Source organism: Oncorhynchus masou, chromosome 6 (assembly GCF_036934945.1).
Source record: "Oncorhynchus masou masou isolate Uvic2021 chromosome 6, UVic_Omas_1.1, whole genome shotgun sequence".
In the NCBI taxonomy this organism is placed as follows: Eukaryota; Metazoa; Chordata; class Actinopteri; order Salmoniformes; family Salmonidae; genus Oncorhynchus; species Oncorhynchus masou.
The window spans coordinates 38404869-38427647 of record NC_088217.1 but is presented as its reverse complement, the minus strand read 5'-3'; the positions used below and the strand labels follow the sequence as shown (position 1 = coordinate 38427647).

The following is a 22779-nucleotide window of genomic DNA, read 5'->3' as shown; positions in this document are numbered from 1 at the left end:
ACAAAGGAAGGCTGTCAACCGTGGGAGAGAAATCTGTGTGAGGCAAGCACTGTCAGCTCTGATGATGCTTGATTTCGGCATATCCATACTTGTAAGGAGGGGAGAGGACCAGTTTAAGCTGTCACAAGAAAGGCTCTGGGCCTGTGGCTGAGAATGAGTAAGCAGGGTCATCCAGATCCACCAATGGGATGGCAGTACCCCATGCCTCACAGGTCACCAGCAGGTCTCCTCAGATGGAGTATGCAGGAGCTCCCTAACACAAAGAGTCATCAGCCTGGCCTTGTGCTCTGTGCCAGCACTAATGTCCTGCTTTCACATGGTTCATGTTCCTGGCATTACGGGATGGAGAGGATTCAGGGCTAGGGAAAAGATCTGCTTCTCCCCTCTACACTGCCTGAGTGTTGATACCCAGATCACACTGTCAGTGGTAGTTCCCACATCATCAGGGTTGTTTCTGAAGACTCCACCCCCGCCCGCTCAGTTGTCCCTTCCCTCAGTCTGTGGAAACCCCTCCCCCCAGATATGACCGCTGCCGAAATCACTCTGTCCCTGCGCCCTTCGTCCCGCTCACAAGGGCGTCCCTGCACCCACATCTCTGGGTCGTCACTGAACTCATAGATTGAGCCGTCCTCCAGGCTGTGCTCCAAAGACTCCTGGGAGGAGTCGGATGCTTCATCGCCCCTCACCGTTAGCGGTCGTCCTGGCAACCCTGAAGTGGAGTGCAACCGGGAGTGTAGCAGCACACCCCGCCCCTTGCCCCCCCCCCTCCCCCTCGGAGGAGCCTGATTGCGGCAGAGACTCCTGGGAGGAGGAGTAACTGCGGTCCTCCTCTCCGCAGGCAGAGTCGGGTCCGTCCGCCACAGAATCCCTCTTCAGTAGCTCTGGGGACAGGGTGCTGGACGTGGCCACCAGGAAGTCCACCGGACCACAGTGAGCATTCAGAGAGGTCATCCCCTTTCCTGCAGGACAGAGATACAATCAGAAAAGAACAATGGTGATATACATACCCCCAGAAGCAACTTGCACCATTTTTATAATGGATCACTTTTCACTCCGTCATCTGTACCTGTTATTTTGGGGATGCCCTCCTGTTTGGACACAGGCAGAGTGATGATGATTCCCTGAACAGTGCCCACCCACAGCAGCCCCTGGTGGATGAGCAGGCTGGTGACATGCATGATCTTCTGGCCTACAACATAGGAATAGGGAAACATGGGTTTTTGTTAAGTACTGCCTTAACATTATAAAAATATGTTTTATTGTCACATACACCGGATAGGTGTAGTGAAATGTGTTGTTTTACAAGGTCAGCCATAGAAGTATAGCACCCCTGGAGCAAATTACTCAAGGGCACACCAACAAACTTTTCACATTGTTGGCTCGGGTATTCAAACTTGCAACCTTTCAGTTACTGGCCCAATGCACTAACTGCTAGGTTACCTGTCCCCCTCATGTTGATATTCTTTATAAATATGATCTGGTACACTCACACCATTACACACTTCATTTCCAACCTCCCCTTCCTTGCCAAGACTCTAAAACGGACTGTTGCCTCCCAATTACAAACCCACCTACTAATCAACAACCTACATATGAGTGGCAAGTAGCCTAGTGGTTAGGAGCACTGGTCCAGTAATTGAAAGGTTGTTGGGTCAAATCCCAGAGTAGGTGAAACAGTGTGCCCTTGAGCAAGGCACTTAACCCACTCTCCAAGTGTGTCTCAGGGGGAATGGGCTATGCAAAAGTGTTTTATATTTGCAGTTGTGTAAAGTTCTTAAGTAAAAGTAACATTTTTGGTCTTTACTTTACTATGTTGTTAACCACTTTTACTTATACTTCACAACATTCCTAAAGAAAATAATGTATTTTTAACTCTATACATTTTCCCTGACAACCAAAAGTACTCCATTACATTTTGAAAATGCTTAGCAGGACAGGAAAATGGTCCAAGTCACACACGTCAAGAAAACATCCTTGGTCATCCCTACTGCCTCTTATCTGGCAGACTTACTAAACACAAATGCTTAGTTTGTGAATTATGTCTGAGTGTTGGAGTGTGCCCCTGGCTATCCGTAAATTAAAAAAAAAAAAAAAAATTACGCCATCTGGTTTGTGAAATGATTTATACTTTTACTTTTAATACTTAAGTATATTTTAGTAATTACATTTACTTTTGATACTTAAGTATATTTAAAACCAAAAGTTGTACTCAAGTAGTATTTTACTCTGTGACTTTCACTTTTACTTGAGTAATTTCCTATTATGGTGTCTTTACTTTTACTGAAGTATGACAATTGGATACTTTTTCCACCACTGCACTTGTGCATGTGTGAAATAGGATAAATTTAAGCGCCCACCTAATTATTTAATTAATTATTGTTAAAATAGAGCCCCTCCAGTCTGGTTTCCATCCCCTCCACAGTACTTAAACTGCACTCCTCAAAGTTGTCAATGATCTCACCTCTGCTGATGCTGGTGCCCTCAACATCCTGATTCTCCTCGACCTGGGTACCGATTTTGGCACAGTGAGCGATCAGATCCCCTCACTAGGCTTTAGGGTCTGAGCGTTAAAGGCACTGTACTCTCCTAGCTACAATCATACCTCACAAACCGGACCCACTACAACTCCCTTAATGGCCACACCTCAACTGCAGTTACACAGGGTGTCCCCCAGGGCTCTGTGCTGGGCCCCTTACTCTTCATCCTCGTCCTTGGTCAGATCCTCTGTCACTTCTACCTTAAATTCCACTGCTATGCTGATAACACCCAGATCTACCTCAGCATCAAGGTTGCCAACTTACTTCTGACCACATTAAATCCTGAATCTCTGCAATAAAAACATGAATGCAACAAAACTTCCTCAAGCTCAACAGTGACAAAACGGAACTCCTCCTCACAGGCACCCAATCCACCCTCACCAAAGCTGGAAACCTCACCCTCACCATTGATGATACCACTGTCTCTCCCTCCCCCCACTCACGCAACCATGGTGTCATCCTGGACTCCACCCTCTCCTTTGATCACCACATAAGACAGACTGTCACATCCTCATTTTTCACCTCTGTAACATTTTTTTAAGGGGTGGATCAGCTTAATATTGCGGAAAGAATATTGGTTCCATCAATTTAATTGTATGCATCATTTCGAATCCCCCATATATTTTTGGGGTAAATATATTCATACACACATGCATACATATACACATATATACATACACATACCTATATAGACATAAATACTTTAAGAATATACCTTTATTCTTATTCCCCGCAAACACTACCACCGATTCCCCAAATAAAGTAAACTAATCAACACTTCAGCTTTTACCTTCAATTTATACATCTTATACACATTTTACATACAGTCTATTTTACAATAGTTATATTATGTTTGTTTTTAGTCCTTCCTCTATTTCTGATGTCCACCCAGTTTCTATTTGTAACTGTGCTATTTCACAAAAGTTCTGAACATATATACATTTTGCAGACCCCGTATGTTTTACGTGTTTTATATTGCTATTAGTCCCAACCTTTCGCTCCAATCAACTTCTCCCATCTATCTCTCAACATCATCCATTTTGTATTTCTATTTGCCATATATTTTTCAACTGTGCTGTGATGCTTCACAAACAAATTCTTATAGCTTCTAGATTGTAAATAAAAAATAAACATTTTTGCTAAATACAATTTATACTATTGATTGATTGACTATGGCTTTTCAAATCACCCATGTTTTGACCACTGCAACTTACTGCTCTCTAGTATCAACTCAATGGTTCAAAACTCTGCTGTTCGACTCCTCACCCACACTAAGTCCTGGCGGCTCATCACCGCTGTCCTCTGGTGGCATGGCTTGTGGGGTATGCATGGGTGTCCAAGATGTGTGTAAGTATTTAAAAAACTTTTTCAGGATCGGCGTCCCATCAATTGGACAGTTGTAAATCATGCAGAGCCTCATGTTAAGACCACAGATTTGAGAGAAACAACAAATGTCGGTACATATAAGTGGCTTGTATCAGCTAAAAGCTGAAATCCTTGTTAATATAACTGCACTGTTCAATTTACAGTAGCTATTACTGAGGGAAAATGCCAAGCTATTGTTTGAGGAGAGCTCCTAACAACAAAACACTTTTTTTCACCGTGATAGGTTTGATAAATTCACATCTGAAGGTGAAATATGTACTTACATTCTGAAATCTTAATCTGATTTATCATCCAAAGGGTCCCAGAGATAACATGAAGTGACGTTTTGTTATATAAGATCATTTTTCATATCCTAAAAAGGTCCATATAGCATGCAAGATCGATTTTGTATATCCACTCGTTCAATTTGCAAAGAAAGGAATCTGTTAAAATCTCACTCTAGACGTTGTTTCAGCGAGTCAAATCACGTTCATATGTATACCTCAGAGATCCTAGAACGTAACAAGACTTCACTATATCATTAGAGACACCAAATTTGGTCAGAGAGCGACGCCTTCATGGCACGCTGATGACGCTGGTGGTCATCCCTTGAATGACTGTATCTTTGTCAAATAAGCACCAATCTGGGTAAAACAAAGCTAGCTAGATAGCCAATGAGCTGGGCTTTACGGAAGTAGCTGGAAACCATGTATATGTTGTAAAATGTAGCTACTAACCTTGTACGACAGCATGCTTTTTCATTTTGGACAACAATTATAAGAGTATTCAGAGTTATGAAGTTATGAAAACTGGTTGTTTTGCAAATGTTGAACTTATTATATGGCTACTAAGCTGAATCAAAGTCCAAGTATACATATTTGACGATATTCTTGCAGGAAAATGTCATATGAATGTGAATGTCTCCTACACGATTTGCCCAAATGTACCTGGGGACTTCACACTAAAAGTATTGTAGTTCACTCATACTTCAAGCTATCTGTCTGAAACTTTGCACATACACTGTTGTCATCTTGTGGACACTATCTGAATTACAACCAGAGTGGTGGCTAGAACCGGGACCTTTCTCTTGCAATTCAAAGATAGCATATTTTCTTCTACCAGATCTATTGTGTTATATTCTCCTACATTCAATTCACATTTCCACAAACTTCAAAGTGTTTCCTTTCAAATGGTACCAAGAATATGCATATCCTTGCTTCAGGGCCTTAGCTACAGGCAGTTAGATTTGGGTATGTCATTTAGGCGAAAATTGAAAAAAAGGGGCTATCCATAACAGACAGCTTGGTACCTTCAGCTTGTCAACACCTCTTACAAAAACAAGTAATGATGATGTCAATCTCTCTTCCACTTTGAGCCATGAGAGATTGACATGCATGTCATTAATGTTAGCACTCTGTGTACTTTTAAGGGCCAGCCTTGTTGCCCTGTTCTGAGCCAACTGCAATTTGCCCAAGTCCCTTTTTGTGGCACCGGACCACACGAATGAACAGTAGTCCAGGTGCGACAAAACCAGGGCATGTAGGATCTGCCTTGTTGTTAGTGTTGTTAAGAAGGTAGAGCAATGACTTCTCCCCATCTTAGCTACTGTTGTATCAATATGTTTTGACCATGACAGTTTACAATCCAGGGTAACTCCAAGCAGTTTAGTCACCTCAACTTGTTCAATTTCCACATTATTCATTACAAGATGTAGTTGAGGTTTAGCATTTAGTGAATGATTTGTCCTGAATACAATGCTTTTAGATTTGATAATATTTGATAATAGATTTGATAATATTTAGGACTATCCTCAGTAATTTTCCATCCAGATTGTCAGACCCCGGTGGCTTGTCATTGTTGATATACAACAATACATTTTTCACCTCTTCCACACTGACTTTATGGAAATCAAAAGTACAATTCTTGTCTTTCATAATTTGGTCAGATATACTTGGATGTGTAGTGTCAGCATTTGTTGCTGGCATGTTATCCCTACAGTAAGTTTGTTTATCTTGCCAATGAAAAAGTCATTAAAGTAGTTGGCAATACCAATGGTTTTTGTGACAAATGAGCCATCTGATTCAATGAATGATGGATTAAATAAATTTGATTTGGATCCAAGTTGGCTTTTTTCCCCAAAATGTAATTTATTTGTCTCCAAAGGTTTTTACTATCATTCTTTATATACTTGATCTTTGTTTCAAAGTATAGTTCCCTCTCAAACATACCATTTTTCAATTCCTCATCATTCCAAGGGGATTTAACAGTTTTTCCAGTAATTTTCTTAATGGGTGCGTGCTTATTAGTAACTGGAATAAGCTGACCTAAATATGACCTCTTATACACTATTTTAGGCCCAGCCTTTGGAACTTTGGTTTTCCCAGATATGGCTATTATATTGTGATCACTACATCCTATGGATTTGGATACTGCTTTAAAGCACATTTCTGCAGCATTAGTAAACATGTTGTTGATTTCATTCCTGTGCTGTTTGTAAATACCCTGGTAACTACCAATAGTGCTGTTTGTAAATACCCTGGAAATTATTGGGAAGAAATGGGGGTAAAAGTACAAAAAAATATATATAATATTAAAATTAACAAGCTAAAAGACACACCGAAAGTCACTTTTAGTTGCCTGGTTTGCTAGATTGACATATATACTATACTTTTTAAATAGATGGGTTTATTGGTGTGAAAATACACCAGCTGTGCTATTTTGGAACACCATGCTGCTGATGTCATGCAGCCTGTCGTTTTTGTATTTGTACTTTTTCATAACATCAAGTTTGATGTCGGAAGACATCAATTTGATTTGATTTGATTTGGGAAGACAATAGAATGTTCATGATGTCACTGTGACAACTGTATACAGACATGTCGGTAGACGTAGCATAAACCAGCCTTGTAGTCTTGAAATATTTGGCTTTTTAGTACACTATCGCACTCACTCTGTTTAGCCTCATGTGAATCCTTAATGAGATGGGTGGGCAAAGGCTTAAGAGGGTGTGAGCAATGCTGAATGGGTGTAGACAAAGAAGACCTCTCCAGTAGGTGTACCAAAAAAAAGTGGGGCCACAAGTTTATCAGATTTCAAAGCAGAAAAACTTTCCCATTGTTCCCCAACTGTAGTGTATGATATACCATTTTCTAGAGCTGAGTCTTTACTTTATCCAATGTAAAAAACACTATTTAAAATTTTGCTACAAAAGACCGAAATGAGCCGGTCGGTCACATTTAACTCTGGCCCTCTGAAATATACAGTATAACATTTTTTTAAACATTAGATGATTTTAAAATCAAAAATGACAAAGCTATAAAACATTATCCTAAATATAAACCATCAACTTAGTGAATACCACTAGTATTTAATGGGAGGGTTTCAGCATGAAATATCCTTTATATTTTTTTACACACCTATATATATTTTTAACTACGTCAACATGTCTTTGTTGTAAATGCTTTGAAGCCAAACAGGTGGCAGTTGTAAAAAAATACAAGAATTAGAAAAGTTGCCGAGTTAATTGAAAATAATGCCATTGATTAGATTAACCTCTCTAGGCTATGTGGGACGCTAGCGTCCCACCTGTCCAACATCCGGTGAGATTGCAGAGCGTCAAATACAGAAATATTCATTATAATATTTCAGAAAAGATACAACTATTTTACATAGGTTTAAATGTTAACTTCTTGTGAATCCAACCACGGCGTCAGATTTCAAAAATGCTTTGCGGCGAAAGCATACCGTACGATTATTTGAGAACATAGCCCAGCAGACAAATCATTACAGACAGTAACCAGCCAATTAGAAGAGTTACATAAGTCAGAAATAGAGATAAAATGAATCACTTAACTTTGTTGATCTTCATATGGTTGCACTCAGAAGACATTAATTTATTCAATAAATGTTCCTTTTGTTCGATAAAGTCTCTATATCCAAAAACCTCCGTTTTGTTAGCGCGTTTTCTTCAGTAATACACAGGCTCAAACGCACAACAGGCAGAAAAAAAATCCAAATAGTATCCGTAAAGTTCGTAGAAACATTTCAAACAATGTTAATATTCAATCCTCAGGTTGTTTTTAGCCTAAATAATCGATTATATTTCAACCGGACAATAACGTTGCCAATATAAAAGGTTAACAAAAAGGCACTCTCTCGGTCACGCGCATGAAAAAGCTTTGACACGGCAGGGTCTACTCATTCACACTGCTCTTACTCCCTCATTTTTCAGAATACAAGCCTGAAACAATTTCTAATTTTGAGTCCTAAATCAATGGATACTGTAATGGCATTGAATAGAAAACTACAACAACAACAACAAAATCCTACTTCCTGAATTGTTCTCAGGTTTTCTCCTGCCAAATCAGTTCTGTTATACTCACAGACACTATTTTAACAGTGTTTTCTATCCAGATTATATGCATATCCTATCTTCTGGACCTGAGTAGAAGGCAGTTTAATTTGGGCACGCTTTTCATCCAAAATTCCAAATGCTGCCCCCTACCCTAGAGAAGTTAAATTAATTTGTCTATTTTCTGGAACAATATGGTCTATCTACTAGAAACGCATGGACAATTTGGACACAGATATAACAAATATACACTACCTTTGAAAACTTTGGGGTCACTTAGAAATGTCCTTGTTTTTGAAAGAAAAGCACATTTTTTGTACATTAAAATGACACCAAATTCATCAGAAATACAGTGTAGACATTGTTAATGTTGTAAATGACTATTGAAGCTGGAAACGGCAGATTTTTTCATGGAATATCTACATCGGCGTACAGAGGCCCATTATCAGCAACCGTCACTCCTGTGTTCCAATGGCATGTTGTGTTAGCTAATCCAAGTTTATCATTTGAAAAGGCGAATTGATCATTAAAAAAACCTTTTGCAATTATGTTAGCACAGCTGAAAACTGTTGTCCTGATTGAAGAAGCATTAAAACTGGCCATCTTTAGACTAGTTCAGTACCTGGATCATCAGCATTTTGTGGGTTTGGTTAAAGAATCAAAATGGCCAGAAACCAGACCTTTCTTCTGAAACGCGTCAATCTGTTCTTGTTCTGAGAAATAAAGGCTTTTCCATGTGAGAAATTGCCAAGAAACTGAAGATCTTGTACAACGCTGTGTACTACTCCCTTCACAAAACAGTTCAAACTGTCTCAAACCAGAATAGAAAGAGGGGTGGGAGGCCCCGCTGCACAACTAAGCAAGAGGACAAGTACATGTCTAGTACATGTCTAGTGTCTAGTTTGATCAACAGATGTCCTCAACTGGCAGATTCATTAAATAGTACCCGCAAAACAGCAGTCTCAACTTCAACAGTGAAGAGGTGACTCCGGGATGCTGGCCTTCTAGGCAGAGTCGCAAAGAAAAAGCCATATCTCAGACTGGCCAATAAAAATAAAAGATTAAGATGGGGAAAAAACACAGACACTGGACCGAGGAACTCGAGCCTCTTCAATGTTGACGTTGAGATTGGTGTTTTGCGGGTACTATTTAATGACGCCTATGTAGATAATCCATTAAAAATCAGGCGTTTCCAGCTACAATTGTCATTTACAAAATGAACAATGTCGTCACTGTATTTCTGATCAATTTTATGTTATTTTAATTTACAAAGAAACATGTTTTTCTTTCAAAAACAAGGACATTTATAAGTGACCCCAAACCTTGAACGGTAGTGTATACTATATATTAATATATATTTTTCAAGTTATTCAAGTAAAAATGACCATAAATTGCTATAGATTACCTATAAATTACCAATGTTACCGGGATCACTTACCGGTAGCTATGCAAGCCTAGTTATCACTATAAATGAAGATGCCATAATTGTGAATTTACAAACAAAACAGGAGACAATACAATTCTGGTCCCTCAGTCATTGGCTCTCCTGGTATTGATATCTAGAGCTCCACTTAATATCTACGGCAATCACCTAATTTAATTACAATAACAGCCATGTGATCGCTACTGAAAGAATGCTCATTTACATGTAGAGCTGCATTTACATGGTTGTTCTGTGTCACACTCAGATTATGATGTGTGATTCGCATGAGTGGTTAGAGAGCACCTTAATTGATTCATTTCACCACGCACGAACACAGCTCAAATTTGGAAGAAACAGCAGGGTTGTGCAAGTCGGGAGTGGATGCAGGATCGCTGAGGTGCATGTTAAGCGTCTGCAGAGAGGAAGCGATCTCAGAGGGTCACAAGAGAGTTAGAAGGCACAGTGAAGAACTCAATCTTAGAAATGTCAGCCAACTGCTTACATAGAGAGATATTTTTCATAATTTCCTAATTAATAATCATTATTTTAAAAAGCCACCTAAAATCCGATGTTTTATGTCAAACGGTTTTGGTATATTTCAATCTTCTTTGTATATAAAGTTGGGATGCAAACTCAAAATTGAATACATTTCAACTATATATCTGACATGGTACATGTGTCTTCATTTTATTACGCCCATAATCATGTGTTTGAGGTGCATACTTTAAAAAATATATATATTTGTTTAAGACTCTCAAGAAACACTATCTGACCCTGATTTAGCCCACTGCTGCAAAAGGTTAAGCGATCCTCCACCTCCGGTTTCCACAGTAACGCAGAGGTCTTCAGTGGGCTGATCTAAGGAGTGTTTTATGTGTTAAAAATATGTTTCTAAATATAAATATTTTGCTGTGATATTTCAAATGAGGACCGTTTGAAGTACAGTAGCAGTCGTACGTTTGGAAACACCTACTCATTACAGGGTTTTTCTTTATTTTTTATATTTTCTACATTGTAGTATAATAGTGAAGACATCCAAACAATTAAATAAGACATATATAATCATGGAGTAACCAAAAAAGTGTTAAACAAATCAAAACATATTTTTATATTGGAGATTCTTCAAAGTAGCTAATCAAATCAAATCAAATTTTATTTGTCACATACACATGGTTAGCAGATGTTAATGCGAGTGTAGCGAAATGCTTGTGCTTCTAGTTCCGACAATGCAGTAATAACCAACAAGTAATCTAACTAACAATTCCTAAACTACTGTCTTATACACAGTGTAAGGGGATAAAGAATATTGTACATAAGGATATATGAATGAGTGATGGTACAGAGCAGCATAGGCAAGATACAGTAGATGGTATCGAGTACAGTATATACATATGAGATGAGTATGTAAACAAAGTGGCATAGTTAAAGTGGCTAGTGATACATGTATTACATACGGATGCAGTCGATGATATAGAGTACAGTATATACGTATGCATATAAGATGAATAATGTATGGTAAGTAACATTATATAAGGTAGCATTGTTTAAAGTGGCTAGTGATATATTTACATCATTTCCCATCAATTCCCATTATTAAAGTGGCTAGAGTTGAGTCAGTGTCAGTGTGTTGGCAGCAGCCACTCAATGTTAGTGGTGGCTGTTTAACAGTCTGATGGCCTTGAGATAGAAGCTGTTTTTCAGTCTCTCGGTCCCAGCTTTGCACCTGTACTGACCTCGCCTTCTGGATGATAGCGGGGTGAACAGGCAGTGGCTCGGGTGGTTGATGTCCTTGATGATCTTTATGGCCTTCCTGTAACATCGGGTGGTGTAGGTGTCCTGGAGGGCAGGTAGTTTGCCCCCGGTGATGCGTTGTGCAGACCTCACTACCCTCTGGAGAGCCTTACGGTTGAGGGCGGAGCAGTTGCCGTACCAGGCGGTGATACAGCCCGCCAGGATGCTCTCGATTGTGCATCTGTAGAAGTTTGTGAGTGCTTTTGGTGACAAGCCGAATTTCTTCAGCCTCCCGAGGTTGAAGAGGCGCTGCTGCGCCTTCTTCACGATGCTGTCTGTGTGAGTGGACCAATTCAGTTTGTCTGTGATATGTATGCCGAGGAACTTAAAACTTGCTACTCTCTCCACTACTGTTCCATCGATGTGGATAGGGGGGTGTTCCCTCTGCTGTTTCCTGAAGTCCACAATCATCTCCTTAGATTTGTTGACGTTGAGTGTGAGGTTATTTTCCTGACACCACACTCCGAGGGCCCTCACCTCCTCCCTGTAGGCCGTCTTGTCGTTGTTGGTAATCAAGCCTACCACTGTTGTGTCGTCCGCAAACTTGATGATTGAGTTGGAGGCGTGCGTGGCCACGCAGTCGTGGGTGAACAGGGAGTACAGGAGAGGGCTCAGAACGCACCCTTGTGGGGCCCCAGTGTTGAGGATCAGCGGGGAGGAGATGTTGTTACCTACCCTCACCACCTGGGGGCGGCCCGTCAGGAAGTCCAGTACCCAGTTGCACAGGGCGGGGTCGAGACCCAGGGTCTCGAGCTTGATGACGAGCTTGGAGGGTACTATGGTGTTGAATGCCGAGCTGTAGTCGATGAACAGCATTCTCACATAGGTATTCCTCTTGTCCAGATGGGTTAGGGCAGTGTGCAGTGTGGTTGAGATTGCATCGTCTGTGGACCTATTTGAGCGGTAAGCAAATTGGAGTGGGTCTAGGGTGTCAGGTAGGGTGGAGGTGATATGGTCCTTGACTAGTCTCTCAAAGCACTTCATGATGACGGAAGTGAGTTCTACGGGGCGGTAGTCGTTTAGCTCAGTTACCTTAGCTTTCTTGGGAACAGGAACAATGGTGGCCCTCTTGAAGCATGTGGGAACCGCAGACTGGTATAGGGATTGATTGAATATGTCCGTAAACACACCAGCCAGCTGGTCTGCGCATGCTCTGAGGGCGCGGCTGGGGATGCCGTCTGGGCCTGCAGCCTTGCGAGGGTTAACACGTTTAAATGTTTTACTCACCTCGGCTGCAGTGAAGGAGAGACCGCATGTTTCCGTTGCAGGCCGTGTCAGTGGCACTGTATTGTCCCCAAAGCGGGCAAAAAAGTTATTTAGTCTGCCTGGGAGCAAGACATCCTGGTCCGTGACTGGGCTGGATTTCTTCCTGTAGTCCATGATTGACTGTAGACCCTGCCACATGCCTCTTGTGTCTGAGCCGTTGAATTGAGATTCTACTTTGTCTCTGTACTGACGCTAAGCTTGTTTGATAGCCTTACGGAGGGAATAGCTGCACTGTTTGTATTCAGTCATGTTACCAGACACCTTGCCCTGATTAAAAGCAGTGGTTTGCGCTTTCAGTGTCATGCGAATGCTGCCATCAATCCACGGTTTCTGGTTAGGGAATGTTTTAATCGTTGCTATGGGAACGACATCTTCAACGCACGTTCTAATGAACTCGCACACCGAATCAGCGTATTCGTCAATGTTGTTATCTGATGCAATACGAAACATGTCCCAGTCCACGTGATCGAAGCAGTCTTGGAGTGTGGAGTCAGCTTGGTCGGACCAGCGTTGGACAGACCTCAGCGTGGGAGCTTCTTGTTTTAGTTTTTGTCTGTAGGCAGGTATCAGCAAAATGGAGTCGTGGTCAGCTTTTCCGAAAGGGCGGCGGGGCAGGGCCTTATACGCGTAGCGGAAGTTAGAGTAACAGTGATCCAAGGTTTTTCCACCCCTGGTTGCGCAATCGATATGCTGATAAAATTTAGGGAGTCTTGTTTTCAGATTAGCCTTGTTAAAATCCCCAGCAACAATGAATGCAGCCTCCGGATAAATGGTTTCCAGTTTGCAAAGAGTTAAATAAAGTTTGTTCAGAGCCATCGATGTGTCTGCTTGGGGGGGGGATATATACGGCTGTGATTATAATCGAAGAGAATTCTCTTGGTAAATAATGCGGTCTACATTTGATTGTGAGGAATTCTAAATCAGGTGAACAGAAGGATTTGAGTTCCTGTATGTTTCTTTCATTGCACCATGCCTCGTTAGCCATAAGGCATACGCCCCCACCCCTCTTCTTACCAGAAAGGTGTTTGTTTCTGTCGGCGCGATGCGTGGAGAAACCCGTTGGCTGCACCGCTTCGGATAGCGTCTCTCCAGTGAGCCATGTTTACGTGAAGCACAGAACGTTACAGTCTCTGATGTCCCTCTGGAATGCTACCCTTGCTCGGATTTCATCAACCTTGTTGTCAAGAGACTGGACATTGGCAAGAAGAATGCTAGGAAGTGGGGCACGATGTGCCCGTCTCCGTAGTCTGACCAGAAGACCGCCTCGTTTCCCTCTTTTTCGGAGTTGTTTTTTTGGGTCGCTGCATGCGATCCATTCTGTTGTCCTGTTAGTAAGGCAGAACACAGGATCCGCGTCGCGAAAAACATATTCTTGGTCGTACTGATGGTGAGTTGACGCTGATCTTATATACAGTAGTTCTTCTCGACTGTATGTAATGAAACCTAAGATGACCTGGGGTACTAATGTAAGAAATAACACGTAAAAAAAAACAAAAAACTGCATAGTTTCCTAGGAACGCGAAGCGAGGCGGCCATCTCTGTCGGCGCCGGAAGGACCACAGCTACCATTTGCCTTGATGACAGTTTTGCACACTCGCATTCTCCCAAACAGCTTTATGAGGTAGTAATCTGGATTGCATTTCAATTAACAGGTGTGCCTTCTTAAAAGTACATTTATGTAATTTCTTTCCTTCTTAATGCATTTGAGCAAATCAGTTGTGTTGTGACAAGGTAGGGGTGGTATACAGAAGATAGCCATATTTGGTAAAAGATCAAGTCCATATTATGGCAATAACAGCTCAAATAGGCAAAGAGAAACAACAGTCCATCATTACTTTAAGACAAGACAAAAACCATCAAAGCTATGATGAAACTGGTTCTCATGATGACTGCCACAGGAAAGGAAGAGCCAGAGTTACCTCTGCTGCAGAGGATAAGTTCATTAGAGTTACCAATCTCTGAAATCGCAGCTCAAATAAATGCTTCACAGAGTTCAAGTAACAGACATCTCAACATCAACTGTTCATAGGAGACTGTGTGAATCAGGCCTTCATGGTCAAATTGCTGCAAGGAAACCACTACTAAAGGGCACTAATAATGATAAGAGACTTACTTGGGCCAAGAAACACTAGCAATGGACATTAGACTGGTGGAAATCTGTCCTTTGGTCTGATGAGTCCAAATTTGAGAATTTTGGTTAGAACCGCTGTGTCTTGTGAGACGCAGAGTGGGTGAACGGATGATCTCCGCATGTGTAGTTCCCACCATGAAGCATAGAGGAGGAGATGTGATGGTGTAGGGGTGCTTTGCTGGTGAAAATGTCTTTGATTTATTTAGAATTCAAGGCATACTGCGATACACCATCCCATCTGGTTTGCACTTAGTCCCACTATCATTTGTTTTTTAACAAGACAATGATCCAAAATACACCTCCGGGCTGTGTAAGGGCTATTTGACCAAGGAGAGGGATGAAGTGCTGCATCAGATGACCTGGCCTCCACAATCACCCAACCGCTACCCAATTGAGATGGTTTGGGATGAGTTCAACCGCAGAGTGAAGGAACAGCAGTCAACAAGTTCTCAGCATATGTGGGAACTCCTTCAAGACTGTTGGAAAAGCATTCCTCATGAAGCTGGTTGGGAGAATGCCAAGAGTGTGCAAAGCTGTCATCAAGGCAAAGGCTGGCTACTTTGAAGAATCTCAAATATATTTTGATTTGTTTAACACTTTTTTGGTTACTACATGATTAAATATCCATTATTTCATAGTTTTGATGTCTTCACTATTATACTACAATGTAGAAAATATTAAAAATAAAGAAAAACCCTTTAATGACTAAATGTGTCCAAACTTTTGACTGGTACTGTCCATATTTTTTTACCCAAAGAAAACAACTATTAAACCCATTAGCAGAAGGGACAGGTTTTTCTTCTTGGCTTTAGAACCTTTCCAGTCGGACAGAAACCCCTTGGTGAGGAGCAGCACATTAACCCTTTGCACTCGTACCCGTATACGATTTGAAAGTGGCAGATTTGGTCACTAATAAGCACCGAAATTGAAACATGGTGGCTGTACAGTAACATGCTATACATTATGTCAGAGCTTTGGCTCTGTGCTTCACAGCACTGCATGGGTTTTGACTGACAGCTGCTCTGAATTTGAGCATCGCTCGCAACAAAATGTTTCCTCCATACCTCCCGGTAATTAAGCAACTTTTATAAATGTTTTACCTCAGTGAATAAAATGCTGTAAATTTCGATGACTCAATATATTTTGAAAGATGCGATGTTGAGGATTATTATAAATACTGCTTTAATGTCATACAAGCAAGCCAAACACCGGTGATTCCTAATGTGCACTGTTACGAATCCCTTTTGGCCCGACAGTCTAGGGGGGATGGTAATGAGACTCGTAACATAACTCATGCAAATTATTATTGTGACAAAGGAAAAGTGTGAACGAAATAAGCACGACAACTGAAATCTACCGTCAAACTATAGGTTTATTTATAAACACACGGTAATGGGGGGAGCAGGAAAAGGGGCTGGGCTGGACCCAAGGAAAGAAACAATAAGTATTCAAAAACACCCCTAAGCTAGACTAGCCTACTTTAACAGCTAACTAACTAACCAAAAATACAGTGGGTGGTCCGCCCAGTTCTAACTAGTGTATTTAACAAAGTTCACCTACGGGTAGTGTATGCCCATGGGTGACTTGTCTTGGTTTCCCCCTTTTCCACCAGCAATCAAACACAAACACCATAACCAAAAACAATACTCACAGGTGATGACAAAGTGCTATGAGGTGGTTAAACAAAAGAGAGGTTACGACACAAAGCGAGAGTGAAACACAGAGACCTACAGACATGGCATTTACAGAGAGGCTGAGCTGAGCTGAGCTGGGCTCCAGAACAAACAAATGATGGGGTTTTTAAACCATGGGGAAGGAACTGTGATAGGTTTAGGAAATATGAGGAGGTGTGTCTTCTGATTGATGATTGATTGTTGACTGATTGGGGAGTGATGATTTTCACCTGTGAGGGGAGAAGGAGAGAAAAGAAACACACACACAGGATACACACACACACAGGATAACTGTATCCGTAACATGCACTTTACATTTCCAAATCATAAAACTTACATCGTATTGTGTCAAAGTTTACAATCACTATGTATGATGTACAGTTACAAGATGACATGGCATCATACCCTGGATTGTTCTCTACAGAATGAGCCTATGTTTGTTAATTTTGAAGTATCTGAATGCACTCATGACTCCTTTCTATACGCACCAAAATTATGGTCTGCCCTCGCTGAATTGCCTTGTGAAAGCCTAATACTGTAAGATCGTATATTATAACTTAGCTAGTCATGATGGCAATAGAACAAGCTTACAAATCATACCCACCTGACTCCGATTGCCATTTAAAATAGACCATTTTTGGATTGCGTAAACAACAACAGTAATTGTGTGATGGTGGGAATGCAGAGTTATGTTCCAAACAAAACAACTACAAGTGTGCTTGCTCTAGTTCCTCAACAGCACAGCTAGGAGAGCTCGAAGAAGTGCCTGATACTATAGTTGACTTAAATACTATAACTTTTCTTTAATCATAAAAGTGCATTAAAATTGCATAGGGGCAATTCCTTGATAATGGATTTATGCTTTGACTTTTCAATTAAAAAATGTTTATATAAAAGTTGAACAAACCATACAACTCTATGTATAAGGACTACTTTCAACAATTTCCACAGGAAAATGTGCAAAACATTATTCAGTGGAGGATCTGTGCCGATGCAAACGGAAGTAACGGAAAATCTCCCTCAGGTTTTTATGCGACCACATTTTCAAAACTCTGTAAAATATTTGCTCCAAATTAAGAATCAAAGACGTCTGCAGAAAGAATGGGGTGTCAGCTATGACATGGCACCTTGAGTTAGAAAACATCTATTTTGGTTGTTGAGTAAGTGAAATGGATTTACACCCGGTAACAGAATTGCGGTAACTGAATTGCGTCATGGATCCCTGATCTGTACTACACATAAATGCATAATTATGGATATGAATGACATTTTCCTCATGTTTCATAAGTTTTAACATCGCAGCTCAGCTCAGCACATCAGAGCACTGTAGAGTACAGTGCAGTTCAATACAGCACAGAATGGCAGTGCAGAGTAGGGTAGAGTACAGTAGAGTTCAGTACAGTAGAGTGCAGTTGAGTACACTGCAGTATAGTCCAGTACAGTAGAGTTCAGCATATTATATTCTACTGTACTATACTTCACGGTACTGTTCTGTACTGTATTGTACTGTACTACTCTATTGTATTGGACTGTACTCTACTGTGATCTACTCACTGTACTGTATTGTACTTGACTGTGCTCTACTCACTGTACAGTACTGTGCTATCCAAACTTGTGAAACATATGTCTACGATAGGTTCAGATTTGGTCCATCCCGCTTCGTTTGTGGACTGGGTGGACTGACCAAATTTGAACATCCATGGACGTCCAGTGTCGGTCCATGCTCAGTGGGTGAGAATTCTGGTTATAGTAAATAGAAAGAGAGGGGTGGTCATGGGTGGGTGTCAGTAAGAGCTGGGAGAGGTGAGATTAACTGGAGAGTGAGAACGAGAGGCAGAGTGAGAGAGAGGGAGAGGTTGTCCAGACTGTTTTAACACTCTTGGTTTGACCACCAGAGAGAGAATACAGTAGACGGCACACAACAAAAGTTTGATTTATGACCCTACCCTATGTCCGGATGACGTAATGGAATTGTTGCAACTGAATTGGCTACAATGGGAAATCATAATAGTCACCTGCTACTGTCCTGCCTCCCACTGGCATACTGTTATTTTCAGCTGGTTACTGTTTCCTTTCTTTTTCTGTTATCTGGTGAGAGAGAGAACACAGTAGACGGCACGCGTCAAACGCGTTGTCACGCGTTGTCACGTGTTAGAGTGTGTGTTAATTTATGCATATATTGCATCTATTTCTTTGAAGTTGTCATGATAATTGATGTGTAGGGACCTCGTTGAACTGGGGGGGATGTGTTTAAACATTTCAAAGAGGATGGCCACACACCCCCTATTTTATTGCCCTTTAGGGCTGTTGTCTATGAAGCAGGAATGTCCTGGGGGTATTGGGTTGGGGGAAGACTCATTATAAATAAGACCCAGAACAACACAAGCGCCCACGATAAACCACTAAAGAAATTAATCATGGATTTTGTAATCAGCGGCAAAGTAGTGAGAAGAATATACAGACCAGACTTTAGGAGTGGACTACGGGCTTGAAGACTGGAAGGTTTTTCGCAAGGTGGTGTGTCCCGAACTGAGAGTTATCACAAAGGGGTATAGCGTGTTCGCGGGCTACGAGACCCGTTGGGAAGGTACCCCTGACTCCCCAGGAAGAGTATTTCACAGGGTGAAAATACAAAGAAAGAATGGACTTCCATGTGGGTGCGTGGAGATCTATATCAGCAACGAGGAAACCCGCAACAAAACATTCCCGATGGTGGCCTGACTGGGGATTTTAGGTTGCGCATGCTTATTCCTTTTTAAAGTTGGGATCTAATGGAATTGAAAATGTTATAGTTGTTGGATGCTCTTTTTGTACAGAGCCAACAGCAGCAGAGCATTGTTCGGCTAAGGAAGTGCATAATATATACGAATCCTGAGGATTATGATTCAAAGGAACCCCAAGAAGGAACATCCTCAGAAGGGTCAGCCCCCGAAGAAAACTAAGTACGCGGTTGCGCTAACCACGCCCTGATACCAAAGGACTGGTTCAAGAATAAAAGGAGTGCTCATAAAGCCTCCGGTTCTTAATTTCAGCATATACCATGGATATTCATACAACATACCATGACTCCGATATGTCATCGGTGCCAGACCCTAAGGACTCTATGCCTCGCAGCCCACTATTCTACTCCCCCCTGGCAAGACCACCGACATCCCCTACATGTACACAGCCTGAGGATGTGTTTGATGGGGTGGACAGTACTATTTTTGTGGACACCATCAAGGCCTCTATAGCCATACATTTAGACGTGGTGATTGGAGAGTATATAACAGAAAAATGCATAGGTTGTGAGATCAATCACCCCAGCCAGTGTCGTCATCCATGTTTATACGAGCCCCCAAGATACTACTTCTTCAACCATTTTGAGGAGCTGATGAAAAGACTGTGGTCCTGCAGCTTTATACCTTCGCTGGTCAGAGCCCTGGAGTTTATGGGTCTTGTGCCATCTATTCCCAGAGTTAAGGGGTAACCGAGGCTTTCCTACATGAACTGAAGGAGGTCGATCTACATCCACGAGATACTCAAAGAAATCCGACACACTTTGGTGGACGACAACAAATACAGGGAAGCTGTGGTGGCTGATGTGATGACTTTCTGGCTCAATAAACCGCAAGAGACTGAGTGACAATACATATTTGTTATTTAGATGTAAAGCAATGGGTAAATATATACATATGATGTTAGAGAGAATAAATACATTTTTTATTTTGAGATAACTTACAAATGTGATGCAGCAAATTATTGAAAATAAAGTGAACAATGTATCGTTCTACACAACCCACAATACATGTGCTAATGTAGAGCGCATGCTAAAAATGGAGCAAATCATGAATCATGTACGACATACGGGCGAGAGTCTACAATGGACACAACTGGTATCTCATCTTGTGGATGATTCTGAAGAACTAGAAACAACTTTGTCTAAGATTTTAATTTATTTGTTTGAAACACTGTTTAATTGTAACATGTATCATATTTGTTGTTTATATACTTATATAGCGGATATGTGCGTTAAAAAAATTATTTGACACAAGCCTGTAAATGTAAACCAAATATACTGGGTGTTGAATGCTTGGTTCGTTGAGAAAACGGGGACTAGTATCCTGCTACAAATCCTGAATTGTCTGTATACATAATACTTGATGTTTGCAAAAAATACAAATTCAAAATGAAAATTAAATGTTGTCGTTATTTGAAAGGGGCTCATTAACGTTATTGTACCTCAGAGAGGCAAGAAGGATGGCAGAGCAGATGTTGAAAAACATTTATTATACCCCCTCTAACCTTGGGTCTTATGGGGGTAAGGAGCGTTTACAGAGAGCTATAGCGGAAGAAACAGGTAGCCGGTTAGGCATTGCTCAAGTGAATGAGTGGTTAGCAGAGCAAGATGCTTATACTCTGCATAAACCTGTACGAAAACAATTTCCAAGAAATAGAGTTTTCTACTCATCCCTTGTCCCAGTTTCAGGCAGATCGATGTGACATGCAGGCCCTTGCAGATAAAAAATGATGGAAATTGCTACATGCTAGCGGTTATAGATATTTTCTCTAAAATAGCATTTGTAAGGGTCTTAAAAAAATAAGAGTCGGGCAGAGGTGACCCGGGCCTTTGACTCTATCTTGAAGGAAGGAGGAGCCCACCAAGAAAGTGCAGACTGATGGCGGAGAATATTTAAACAACACTTATCCTACTTCTCCTCTGTTCCTCTGGTGATGTAGAGGTTAATCCAGGTCCTGCAGTGCCTAGCTCCACTCCCACTCCCCAGGTGCTCTCATTTGTTGACTTCTTTAAGAATCTCCTCCACGTGAAATACTTTGTCTTTACCCAACTGTACCTTCTGTAGTTCCTTCTCATAAAAAGATCCCTCTATAAGCTCCCCATCATAATATTTTAACTTGTAGATAGGGGGTATGTGCGGTAGACATCCTGTAACAGTGTTTCCATCCTGGAGCAAGTACCAATTAGCCTGAAGCTAGCCCGGACAGGGCTCCTGTGCTACGACCGAAGCCTACTCCTGGGCTACAATATCCGGACCCCTTCTACTGCCGGTACGGGGAACTGAACCCCGCCGATCCTCTACGACTGGAATACTGATATAATCTGCCCGAGGATTCAAACAGGACCCTCATGCGCGACGTCCACTGAAGGCCCATTTTGCTAACCTGCTAGGCCTGCTAGCTACCTAGAGCTACTTCGAACCCTACTAATTCCACGACTGGTCTATCGACTACACCGCACGAAGAGGCAAAAACAGACTTACCCCCATCGCGACGTCCCCTAAAGGCTAACTTGCTAGCCCCGTTCGGCTAACTGCTAACTTGCTTTCCCCTGCTAACTGCTTGCTTGCTAACCCGGTCTGCTAACTGCTGGCTTGCAAAGCGCCGGTCTGCAAACTGCTAGCTTGCCAGCCCCAGTCTGCTAACTGCTAGCTTGTTTAGCCCCGGCCTACTAACTGTTAGCTTGTTAGCATCGGCCTGCTATCTGTCTGAATCACCGTGTCCCCAGTCAGACCAACCACTCACTAGACCCATATGTTCACTTGGCTACGCATGCCTCTCTCTAATATCAGCATGCCTCGTACATTACTGTCCTGGTTAGTGATTACTGTCTTATTTCACTGTAGAGCCTCTAGCCCTGCTCAATATGCCTCAACCAAACATGTTGTTCCACCTCCTACATATGCGATGATATTACATGGTTTAAACGTCTCTAGAGACTATATCTCTCTCATCATTACTCAATGCCTAGGTTTACCTTCGATGTACTCACATCCTACCTTACCTTTGTCTGTACACTATGCCTTGAATCTATGCTACCGTGCACAGAAACCTGCTCCTTTTACTCTCTGTTCCGAACGTGCTAGACGGCCAGTTCGTATAGCATTTAGCCGTACCCTTATCCTACTTCTGCTTTGTTCCTCTGGTGATGTAGAGGTTAATCCAGGTCATGCAGTTCCTAGCTCCACTCCCACTCCCCAGGTGCTCTCATTTGTTCACTTCTGTAAGCATAAAAGCTTTGGTTTCAGGCATGTTAATAACCTGTTGCGACTCTAGGGACAGTATTTTCATTTTTGGATAAAAAACATTCCCGTTTTAAGCAAGATATTTTGTCACGAAAAGATGCTCGACTATGCATATAATTGACGGCTTTGGATAGAAAACACTCTGACGTTTCCAAAACTGCAAAGATATTCTCTGTGAGTGCAACATAACTGATGTTACAGGCAAAACCGAGATAAAAA

General features: G+C 41.6%; 1 protein-coding gene across 1 annotated transcript in view; it reads right to left on the bottom strand.

Moving 5' to 3' along the window:
- Positions 1–413: 413 nt before the first annotated feature.
- The window catches only part of LOC135541604 (rho guanine nucleotide exchange factor 10-like protein), a 160846-nt gene continuing 138480 nt past the window's right edge, over positions 414–22779 (bottom strand). Inside the window, 3 exon segments of the mRNA XM_064967913.1 lie at positions 414–764; positions 766–959; positions 1067–1189. Coding sequence (XP_064823985.1) covers positions 414–764; positions 766–959; positions 1067–1189 — 668 coding nt within the window.